The 12,366-nt window shown below is 40.7% G+C and overlaps 1 protein-coding gene across 1 annotated transcript in view; it reads right to left on the bottom strand.

Annotated features, from left to right (window-relative positions):
* LOC140563957 (uncharacterized) overlaps positions 1 to 4,926 on the bottom strand; it is a 38,660-nt gene extending 33,734 nt beyond the window's left edge. Inside the window, exons 1-8 of the mRNA XM_072688913.1 lie at positions 4,906 to 4,926; positions 4,144 to 4,244; positions 3,863 to 4,005; positions 3,487 to 3,681; positions 2,494 to 2,685; positions 1,437 to 1,602; positions 1,202 to 1,310; positions 31 to 121 (exon numbers count right to left, since the gene is read on the bottom strand). Of these exons, the coding sequence (XP_072545014.1) occupies positions 31 to 121; positions 1,202 to 1,310; positions 1,437 to 1,602; positions 2,494 to 2,685; positions 3,487 to 3,681; positions 3,863 to 4,005; positions 4,144 to 4,243 (996 nt within the window). The 5' untranslated portion in view covers position 4,244; positions 4,906 to 4,926. The remainder of the gene's footprint in view (positions 1 to 30; positions 122 to 1,201; positions 1,311 to 1,436; positions 1,603 to 2,493; positions 2,686 to 3,486; positions 3,682 to 3,862; positions 4,006 to 4,143; positions 4,245 to 4,905) is intronic.
* Between the last annotated feature and the right edge of the window lie 7,440 nt (positions 4,927 to 12,366).

Raw genomic sequence — 12,366 nt, 5'->3', positions numbered from 1 at the left:
TCTCTGCAGTGAAGTTTACCTTTAAATCACAGGGTAGATGGCGTCCGAGGCAATTCCACACTGGTTCCTCTTGTTCCTGGACATCTTGATGTAGCCGTCATCTCCCCAATCAGTACTCCAGCTGTAAAACAGACCCCCTTAAACTAAAGGCTTATCGTTCTGTGATGGTTCAACCAGGAGGCAGTCACACCATGCCATTTTCAATCAAATATCATCACAGTGTGTTGTAAAGTTCTAGATTGTACTCAACTGTTGTATTCCAGAACCTATTTAGTTTAGTGTTTACAACAAAGTGCTTAATATCCAGTATGAATTATTTATTATACAATGATAATAACATAAAAATCTACAGTAGATACTAATGAACTTAATAGCATATTTGAATTACTCAGTATCCACTATGAATTACTCAGTATCCACTAGGAATTATTCAGTATCCACCATGAATTACTCAGTATCCACTATGAATTACTCAGTATCCACTAGGAATTATTCAGTATCCACCATGAATTACTCAGTATCCACTATGAATTACTCACTATCCACTATGAATTATTCAGTATCCACTATGAATTACTCAGTATCCACTATGAATTACTCAGTATCCACTAGGAATTATTCAGTATCCACCATGAATTACTTAGTATCCACTATGAATTATTCAGTATCCACTATGAATTACTCACTATCCACTATGAATTATTCAGTATCCACTATGAATTACTCAGTATCCACTATGAATTATTCAGTATCCACTATGAATTACTCAGTATCCACTATGAATTACTCAGTATCCACTAGGAATTATTCAGTATCCACCATGAATTACTTAGTATCCACCATGAATTACTCAGTATCCACTAGGAATTATTCAGTATCCACCATGAATTACTTAGTATCCACCATGAATTACTTAGTATCCACTATGAATTATTCAGTATCCACTATGAATTACTCAGTATCCACCATGAATTACTCAGTATCCACTAGGAATTATTCAGTATCCACCATGAATTACTTAGTATCCACCATGAATTACTTAGTATCCACTATGAATTATTCAGTATCCACTCTGAATTACTCAGTATCCAGTATAAATTATTCAGTATCCACTCTGAATTATTCATTATATAACCATGAATGAATTGACATGATAAAAATCCTGCATGTTCGTTCCACTCAGGGATTCCAGTCCGCTTACCTGTTCTTGACCAGCCAGTAGTCCCCTTGTTCCATGTCATAGCCGTAGCCAACAACCAGGACGGCGTGATTTAGGTATTTTTTGCTGCAGTACGGCTCGTCATACACACCTGAAACCCATCAGTGTAGTCAGTGCATGTCCGGACATTGATGACCAGCAGTGGTGTAAACTCAGCAGACGCACTGTACTTCAGTGACAGTACGGCCACGGTATCAGCGTGGTGTCTGAGCGCTACCTGAGCTATAGAGCTGGAAGGTGTGGCGGCTGACGTCTATGGCTACAGAAACAGGTCCGATTGCTGCCACGGCGTACATCAGGGAGGTCTCGTCTCCTTTGGGCAGCTTTTCATAGCTTCTGCAGGCGGCGACAGCTTCGTGCTCCTTAAACCTGCACATCCCTTCCTGGAGGAGAGGTGCGAACAATCAGGATTGGCTGCAGGATTCTGGCCTAAATTAGCGATTATCACATAATCACCAATTTTACCCCAAATATACACTTAAAAAGATGCTTCAGTAGAAAGAACAAGGACAACTCAAAGAACCGATTGGATGCTTAAATTGTTCTTCGCTAGTTAAAGGGTTCTTCAGATTGGTGGCAAACCTTTTGTAGATGATTCGGTATAGCGCTCAGAAAGGGTTCCACGATCGCTACGAGTTGAGGAACCCTTTTTAGCACTATAAATAATCTCTTTGCTTTGAGCGGACCAACAATGACACTCTTTTTGTAATGGAGCTACGAGGCTAATGTAGCTATCACAGACTGTATTCTTACACCACATCAATTAGCACAGTGCTAACCGTACACTTTAAAAAACAGCTCTTTTTAGGTGCTCGGGAATTGATAATGTGGTTTCTGACACCGTATTGTCTCTGAGTCTCTGTTATCTATAAACATGGACTGAAGTACAAACACAGTCTAGGCTAGAAAATGCTGCTACTGCTAATATTAGCAATGCTAATGTGCTTAATGCTACGTTCCATTTCAGTTTAGTTTAGTTCTGCTTTAGTTCCATTAAAACATTCAGAGAACGTTTCACTATTTCAGAATATCTAAAGCTAAAGCTAAAGACTTCAGAGTTTACCACAACTGGTCCAATGATCCTCTCCCAGTGTTTTATAGCAAATCCAACCAAAATATGTCCAAATTTTTATGTTATGTTTTATTACACAGTATTTTGCACATCCCAATAGCATGGACACATGTCCACAGGTAGACGGTCTACTACGACTGTTGATGTACGGGGCGGCCATCTTGGATTTTGAACTCGGGTCGGCTTGGGAGTTGGTTCTTACCTGGCCTTCATAAGGGTAGGAGCTTCCTGCCTGCAGACCTCCACTCTGAATGATGTAGTCGAAGGCGTCTTCCGTGAAACCCCCCTCACATCCTTGGTTTCCATAAAGCCAGGAGCAGTCCACCAGCTGCTGCTCGCTGAGGGATACCAGCTTGCCCGTCTTCCGGAACATCTGACCCTCTAGCGCACCCACCTAAGAGAGAGAAGTAAAGGACAATGGAGAGAAGTTTAATGTTCAGCTGGAGACAGTAGGTGGCGCTATGCACTATTAAATGCAGTCTTAATACCTAGAACTGGACTGGGAACTAAATTTAACCTCAAACTTTGGTCTAGACCAGCCCACTACACATCAGCTCCCCTGCATTAACGCCAATCTAGCCATCTGTAGCTGTCTTTCACAGCTAAGCTAGCTAACTGTAGTATATGGACAAAAGTATTGGGACACCTGCCCATTTGTTGTTTCCTCTGAAATCAAGGGTACTAAAGAGCTGATCCTGCTTTTGTTGGAGTAACTGTCTCTACTGTCCAGAGAAGAAGAAGACTTTCTACTAGATTCTGGAGAAGGAGCATTGCTGTGAGGATTTGATTGCATTTGGCGACAAGATCTTGGATGATGATCACCACCCCACTTTATACCCCTCTAGCCCACGCCTGGCATTAGGCAGCATGGAGCCAATAGGGTCATGATGTTGAGTCCTATTCTATTGGCAGTACTTCTTTATAGGGACTAGACAAGCTGTGTGTGTGCATTTGCACAACTGTGTCAGTAATGAGTGCAACTTAAAGTAACTGAAGGCGTTTATTAGAAGGGGTGTCCACAAACTTTTAATGAAGGACTGATTAGATAAACTTGAATGGGAACTGGGAGTGCTGGTAATGGTTGAGGGAACTCCTCCCATTGGATTGTTTATTTGTTTATTTGTATATTTTTATATCTATTCTAATATTCGTGTTCATTCTGAAGTCTCCACCTGCCTGTCCTGGATTGACTCACCGCACTGAAGGCCCAGCAGGAGCCACAGGCCATCTGGTCCTTAATGTCCGTCACAAAGCCCAGGTCCCTCCAGTCCACTGTTTCGGGCACAGCCACGCCCCCTTCCTGCCGGACGAATGTAGGCGTAGTGTTGGGCTTGGTCCTGTTGAAGGATTTCAGGCAGTGTGTGAACTTGGCTTGGTATTCCTGGTTGTCCTGTGGGAGAAGAAGGATGGTGGGAGGGGCTTAAACACGGGTTCTTTTTCCTTCATTAAGAAAACAGTGAAGATTTATCTGGTATAAATGTTGATTAAATACAATTCATTTATTAAAAGAGAGTTAACTGTGTGTGTGTGTGTGTGTGTGTGTGTGTGTGTGTGTGTTTGTGTGTTTTCACCATGTCTGCAAAGTGGTTCATGCCGAGTCTGTAGCTTTTCAGGCCCTGGTCAGCCAGCATGTTGTGTTCCAGGACCAGCTTACGATTGGCCAACCAGGTCATCTTACGCTGAGACTCTTCGTCCTCAGACCCATAACTCTTACCTGAGACACACACACACACACACACACACTTTCATTACTCCCAAAACACAGTACATTCTATAGACACTGCACATAACTGTACCAGACTGAGGGGGGCGCTGTAACAGTCTCTCAACAGTCTGGTATTGGATTTCTTACCAAACTTCAACTTCCAGCTGTGGAACTCCATGTCCTCCAGAGAGACACTGGCTGCACTGGCCACAGCCACAAGAGCGGCGACAGCGAGCAGAACCCTCATTCTGTACAGAGTAGAAAAGGTAAACAGAAGAAACTAAAGCAAATCCATCAATTTAAACAAATTACACCTACAGTAAGTTCTCTACTGCTCTGTTATGAAGATAATAACTCAAACTCAGATTGTTTTCAGAGTGTTTCCTAGTAGGTTAATGTTGAATGTCGTCACTGTGATCAGTGCAGCTATTATAACTGTTTTTCTGCTCAGCTTTGATGATCTTTAAAGTCTTCAGGCTGTTCTGATGATCAGTTATGATCAATAAATCAGTGTGTAATCGCCAGTAATAATAAAGTCATGCTGTGGGTTTATATAATTTTTGCTTGTTGAAACAAGAAACTCTAGAAAATGAAGATTGTCCAACTTATTTTTTTTTATTATAAAGTCATTTTTGCAAATGTAATTGTATCCATAACATTCATTCTTTGTCTTATTGTTTTAAAAAATATTTTTAATAAAATTGGCCTTTTCATGTCAAAACTTCAGAATTTCAAACATGCAATATTATTTATTTTCTTAATTAAAGTAAATAAATATCTTCACTTTATTTACATAAATAAATAGTGCAAATATTTATTTATCAAATAGCAAAAAGTCAATATTAATGTTTTTTATCCAGTATTTTGTTTTAGTTTATTAATTAGTTTTGCTGCTGTTTCAGCACTTACCTGGAAAGTGATCTCCTGAAGTCTTGAAGATGTGTGTGTGTGTGTGTGTGTGTGTGTGTGTGTTTTGTAGAGTGTAAGTGTGTGTTTAAATAGTCTCCTGAGCCAGATTTCTGATTACTGCAGCTCTGTGGGTGGAGCATCTGATCCGGAGACCACTCTGTCCATCCCGCAGGGCTCTACACTCTCAAAGCTGAAGGACCTTCAAATGGTTCTTTGAGTGAAGCTAAAGAAGAACCACTTTTGGTTCCATTAGAACAATATTTGTAAAAGATAGTGAGAGTATATAATCTTTAAAATTAAAATGAAAAATGATGATTCATAAAAATTATTAAAACTTCTTCACACTTCAGACAGTGTCCGAATTTCCTGATGAACTTTCTTTAAAAGTTTAATTGACTTATAGTTAATTAATTGTATTGATTATATTGATGGAATATTGTTTATTTATTTATCTGCACTGATGTTACTGACTTGTTTCACTAAATTAAATTATTTTATATGTGAACAATGTCAGGTATAGAAAGAATAATACATATATTTGACATTTATGTGAAAATAACAATACTTTGTGAATCACAGCTAGAGTTTTGGAGTAAGGGTGTAAAAAGGTTTTTTATGTTGATTTTGATATATTTTTTAATATTTAAAATGAAATTAATAATGTATGTATTTGCTTGGCGAACAGACCCACGTAAAGCCATGACTCAGCTTGATAAGATTTCCTACATCCAGCTAAAAATACTGATCGAGATCTCCACTGCAGCCGTCAGCACTCTATACCAGACTGACCTCAGCATCCACAGCTCTGTGCAAAAATTGCAGTAAAATAATTTTACAGTTTAAACACAGATTCTGTAACAAATATACAATTAATCTGTTCATTTTAGCTTCATACTGGATATTAATGTTATTAGAACTTCATACTGGATATTAATGATATTAGAGCTTCATACTGGATATTAATGTTATTAGAGCTTCATACTGGATATTAATGTTATTAAAGCTTCATACTGGATATTAATGTTATTAGAGCCTAATACTGGATATTAATATTATTAGAACTTCATACTGGATATTAATGTTAATAGAGCTTCATACTGGATATTAATGTTATTAGAGCTTCATACTGGATATTAATGATATTAGAGCTTCATACTTGATATTAATGTTATTAGAGCTTCATACTGGATATTAATGTTATTAGAGCTTCATACTGAATATTAATGATATTAGAGCTTCATACTGGATATTAATGCTATTAGAGCTTCATATTGGATATTAATGTTAATAGAGCTTCATACTGGATATTAATGTTATTAGAGCTTCATACTGGATATTAATGTTAATAGAGCTTCATACTGGATATTAATGTTATTAGAGCTTCATACTGGATATTAATGCTATTAGAGCTTCATACTGAATATTAATGTTATTAGAGCTTCATACTTGATATTAATGTTATTAGAGCTTCATACTGGATATTAATGTTATTAGAGCTTCAAACTAGATATTTTTGTTATTAGAGCTTCATACTGGATATTAATGTTAATAGAGCTTCATACTTGATATTAATGTTATTAGAGCTTCATACTGGATATTAATGTTATTAGAACTTCATACTGGATATTAATGTTAATAGAGCTTCATACTGGATATTAATGTTATTAGAACTTCATACTGGATATTAATGATATTAGAGCTTCATACTGGATATTAATGTTATTAGAACTTCATACTGGATATTAATAATATTAGAGCTTCATACTGGATATTAATGTTATTAGAGCTTCATACTGGATATTAATGTTATTAGAACTTCATACTGGATATTAATGTTAATAGAGCTTCATACTGGATATTAATGATATTAGAGCTTCATACTGGATATTAATGTTATTAGAGCTTCATACTGGATATTATTGTTATTAAGGCTTTATTCTGGATCTGCTGAGTCATCAAATTGAGTAATGCAGTGGTGAAACATTAATGCTGAGTGAGAGTTTGCTAAATCGCTGTAAACCACAGAAAAATATGAGATAAATTTTAAATGTCAAGCCAGGCTGATGTTATCTGACTTCTTAGTATGGGTTAAACTTGTATGTCCTTATCTGAAGATTTGCTTTAAAATATTGAGTATGCTAAACTTCTAATACTATGTTACCATAAATATGCATTAAATATATTTTACAATTCACAATTTCTATTAATTTACTGAATCAAATGTGACCTTTTCTTTTGCACATGCCGTGTTTAATGTGTTTTATTTAAAATTCTGTAAACTTCAGTATTTGAGCATTACAATACACAGCTGTGTCTCTCTGTATGTTGGATGTCGGGATGTGACTTAGTTACACGTCAACACATCAAATCTACCTGACGTTACACTGAACGTTTGAGACAGCTCTTTTTGAATATGACTGTAAATAATTATATGAAAAATAAAAGCTGAAAGATTCACTTGAACGGTTGATATTGTTATTATAAATGTGCCCCACCTTTTTATGACTCCATCAAGAGAATGTGTGTGCCAGCAATGCTGCACCACCCTCTTCACTCAGCTAGACTTCCATGCAGGTTCTTAGTGATCATCTGGGGGGTTTGCTTTGCCTATCTTACCAGCATATGATTATATGTTTATTTCTATGAAGGTGTCACTGTGCATTAGCATTTACTGGAGATATTGAATATGTGTTGACTACTGATCAATTACAAGAAACAACAAATGTGTCATTTGACCAACCTTTGCAGTAGCAAAATAATCTCCCACATCAGTTTGGAGGATGGTTTTTTAGTGGCCGTGTTGAGTAACGTGCGGGATGCCACTGGGGCAGTGGTGGCTCAGCGGTTAGAGCTCCGGGATATCGATAACAGGGTTGTGGGTTCGATTCCCGGGCTCGGCAAGCTGCCACTGTTGGGTCCTTGAGCAAGGCCCTTTACCCTCTCTGCTCCCCGGGCGCTGGAGTTGGCTGCCCACCGCTCTGGGTGTGTGTGTACTCACTGCCCCTAACACATGTGTGAGTGTGTGTTCACTACCAGATGGGTTAAATGCGGAGGACACATTTCGCTGTACAGTCCACACTGTACAGTGACAAATACGTGCACCAATACGTGCCACAAGAAGCAGTAGAACTTCAGCAGAAAAGCCACATCAGAGCTCCCTGACTCTGAGCTGCTGTCGCAACGGTTCCTGATTCTAACCACAGGACTGTGATACTCATCCACACACAGATATTATCACCCCTCCCCCTCATTATACCCCCACCCCCCCACCCCCGACTTTATTATTCTTCTTACTCAGGACATTTCAACCCACAGGCCAGAGCTACAGCCCCCAACACACCCATGTGTACAGTACTGTTTATAGCACTATATGGAGTACAGTGGAACCCAGGTAAAGAACCACTATTTGGGGTTCTGTGAGATGAGAAGTCATTGCTGTTATTAAAGAACCCTTCAAGAACCTTTATTTAAGAGTGGAAACCTGGGCCAGGTCTGCATACTTATGTACACATCTATATAAATCATCTTACTAAGAGCAAATGATGTACACAGTACTGTGCAAAAGTCTGAGCGCCCTTCATTAAAAAGAACAAACAAACAATAGTTTCCAAAACTGTAGTGAAATGTTTTATTTTATTTTATAATTATTCAAATGAAGTCAAATCAAAGTTCAGTTGTCATTTACTGTCATACCCAATCAAACCTCTGACGACTGTCTGCTTACAGGAAACATTAAGATAAAATAATAAAGTATATCAAATATAAACTCAAATTAAAATGTCAATAATAATAACATGCAGATATAATAACATAACTAAGAACATATATAGATGAGACAACCATTAGTGACGGACACAGATGGAACTTGACTTCTGCTTTTATCCCATTTGTGCAGTGAACACACACACACATGCTCGGAGCAGTGGGCAGCCATTGCTGCTGCACCTGGGGAGCAGAGAGGGTACAGGGCCTCAAGGGCCCAACAGTGGTAACTTGCAGAGCCCAGGTATCAAACCCACAACCCTGTCATTAACAGCCAAGAGCTCTAACCGCTGAACCACCGCTGAGCCACCGCTGAGCCACCACTGCCCCACAAGATAAGAGAATAGCCATAAATATATAGTATACATAATAAAATATATATCATTTATTACATATCCTATATACGCATACACTCAATGTACACAATATAATTGTCAATTACTAAATATTTTTCCAATTTATGTTTATAGTAATAATAGCTCAAATATTTGTATTAATTGATCATTATATTGTGCATATATACAGATATACATTATACATATATATATATATATATATATATATATATATATATATATTAGTAGTAATAGTAGTAGTTCTTTAGCTGCATTGTTGTACTTCCTATGTATTTGCCTGTGGATCACTGTACTGAACAAAACACAGCAATCAGTTTGAAGGCAGTACCTGTACTGAGCAGTAGAGGGGGCAGTCGTCTCACATGGTGCAGAGGCTTATAGTGAACTGTTCCTCAGTTCAGATCCTAAAGCAGTTCGCTTTTTCATACCATTACTTACCATCTAGCGCGAGCATATTTTGCTTTTAAAGGAGGACATCTGGTGCTCCTATAAGTGAGGGTTAGGTTAAAGCCCAGGGTGAGGGTTAGGTTGAGGCCCAGGGTGAGGGTTAGGTTAAAGCCCAGGGTGAGGGTTAGGTTGAGGCCCAGGGTGAGGGTTAGGTTAAAGTCCAGGGTGAGGGTTAGGTTGAGGCCCAGGGTGAGGGTTAGGTTAAAGTCCAGGGTGAGGGTTAGGTTAAAGTCCAGGGTGAGGGTTAGGTTGAGGCCCAGGGTGAGGGTTAGGTTAAAGCCCAGGGTGAGGGTTAGGTTAAGGCCCAGGGTGAGGGTTAGGTTGAGGCCCAGGGTGAGGGTTAGGTTAAAGCCCAGGGTGAGGGTTAGGTTAAGGCCCAGGGTGAGGGTTAGGTTAAGGCCCAGGGTGAGGGTTAGGTTAAGGTCCAGGGTGAGGGTTAGGTTAAGGCCCAGGGTGAGGGTTAGGTTAAGGTCCAGGGTGAGGGTTAGGTTAAAGTCCAGGGTAAGGGTTAGGTTAAAGCCCAGGGTGAGGGTTAGGTTAAGGCCCAGGGTGAGGGTTAGGTTAAAGTCCAGGGTGAGGGTTAGGTTAAGGCCCAGGGTGAGGGTTAGGTTAAAGCCCAGGGTGAGGGTTAGGTTAAAGTCCAGGGTGAGGGTTAGGTTAAAGCCCAGGGTGAGGGTTAGGTTAAAGTCCAGGGTGAGGGTTAGGTTGAGGCCCAGGGTGAGGGTTAGGTTAAGGTCCAGGGTGAGGGTTAGGTTAAGGCCCAGGGTGAGGGTTAGGTTAAAACCCAGGGTGAGGGTTAGGTTAAGGCCCAGGGTGAGGGTTAGGTTAAAACCCAGGGTGAGGGTTAGGTTAAGGCCCAGGGTGAGGGTTAGGTTGAGGCCCAGGGTGAGGGTTAGGTTAAGGCCCAGGGTGAGGGTTAGGTTGAGGCCCAGGGTGAGGGTTAGGTTGAGGCCCAGGGTGAGGGTTAGGTTAAGGCCCAGGGTGAGGGTTAGGTTAAAGTCCAGGGTGAGGGTTAGGTTGAGGCCCAGGGTGAGGGTTAGGTTAAGGTCCAGGGTGAGGGTTAGGTTAAGGCCCAGGGTGAGGGTTAGGTTAAAGCCCAGGGTGAGGGTTAGGTTAAAGCCCAGGGTGAGGGTTAGGTTAAGGCCCAGGGTGAGGGTTAGGTTGAGGCCCAGGGTGAGGGTTAGGTTAAGGCCCAGGGTGAGGGTTAGGTTGAGGCCCAGGGTGAGGGTTAGGTTAAGGCCCAGGGTGAGGGTTAGGTTAAAGCCCAGGGTGAGGGTTAGGTTAAGGCCCAGGGTGAGGGTTAGGTTAAAACCCAGGGTGAGGGTTAGGTTAAGGCCCAGGGTGAGGGTTAGGTTAAGGCCCAGGGTGAGGGTTAGGTTGAGGCCCAGGGTGAGGGTTAGGTTAAGGCCCAGGGTGAGGGTTAGGTTGAGGCCCAGGGTGAGGGTTAGGTTGAGGCCCAGGGTGAGGGTTAGGTTAAGGCCCAGGGTGAGGGTTAGGTTGAGGCCCAGGGTGAGGGTTAGGTTAAGGCCCAGGGTGAGGGTTAGGTTAAAGCCCAGGGTGAGGGTTAGGTTAAAGCCCAGGGTGAGAGATACTGGATGTTAGCAGCTGTGTTGCAGACGAGACAGATTTTATTGAATGTTCAAATTTAATATAAATTAAATTGCAATACAAATATTCAGCTCCTGAAAGTTCAACAAGAAAAAAATCAACAATGTTTTTGTACACAGCTTTAGACCGACAGATCAAACCATAAAACCACATCACAATGGTTTTGCAGTGTGAAAGACGTGAATTCCCTCTCTCTCTCGCTCTCTCATGTATATGTACATATATAATTTTCATTTTCATTTATTGTATTATATACTTATTCATACATTACCGGTCAAAAGTTTTAGAACATCTCAGATTCTTCAAATGATAAAAAGGTAAGCAGTGTACAGTCAGAGCTTTTATGGGATAGAGAATTCGAACCCTTAACCTTGCAGGTAAAGCCAGAGCGTGGTAAGTACAGTTTCCCACACCATCAAAAGACTCTTGGAAACTGGAGAAAACTGATAGACTGACAGACCCAAATCCACAACTACAGAATCCAGGTTTCTGAGAGTCAACAGCGCTGTGTGATAGACAGCTCACATAACAACACTGTGTAACTCCCTCACCTCAACACTGGACCAAGTCTCAACTGTGAGGAGAAGACGTGGAGCTGCAGGTTTGATGGGTGTAGTGGCAGCAAAATAATGCAGCACTGCTGGTGGACTACTGAAAATACTGGGGGTGTTCTAAAACTTTTGACCGGTAGTGTGTCTATAATAAAATATTACATACACAAATGTTGTCTTTCAGGCTAGAACCCCACCATGAAATGAGCCAAAGCACAACATACCTCCAAAACAGTCTGTTCCAATGCTTCATTTAAATATTTAAATATACAAATTAAAATCATTAAAACTGAAAAATCCAAATCAAACAACAGAAACAATGCAGAGCCACATTCGTCCATTCATACGACAAGTACGAGCACAGAGTCAGAAATATGAAAGGCTGTTCCAGTCTGTTGTCGCCTCTTTATTCTATTTACTCCTTTGTTGTTTGTTTGTTTGTTTGTTTGTTTCCCCTCCATCCAGAGCAAAACGTCTCAATTTCTCCCTCGCTCAAGCATTCAGCTGTCCCAGGAGCCGGAGGGGTTTTGTTACACCACAAAGAGCGAGAGAATGGAGGGATTACAGAGAGAGAGGGGTGAAGACACACAGAGCTGGACACCTCTCGCTCTCCCCTCCATCCCTCTGTCTTTATCTCCATGGTGCACACTCGAAGGCCCTGGATAGGTTCCGGTACAATGGGCCGCTCTCCAGTGCTCCACAGCTTTAATTGGCGGGTCGATGGCCAAGGCCGGTCA

Source organism: Salminus brasiliensis, chromosome 10, assembly GCF_030463535.1.
Source record: "Salminus brasiliensis chromosome 10, fSalBra1.hap2, whole genome shotgun sequence".
Taxonomy (NCBI): domain Eukaryota; kingdom Metazoa; phylum Chordata; class Actinopteri; order Characiformes; family Bryconidae; genus Salminus; species Salminus brasiliensis.
The sequence above is the reverse complement of the archived record's forward strand: the minus strand, read 5'-3'. Positions and strand labels throughout refer to the sequence as shown.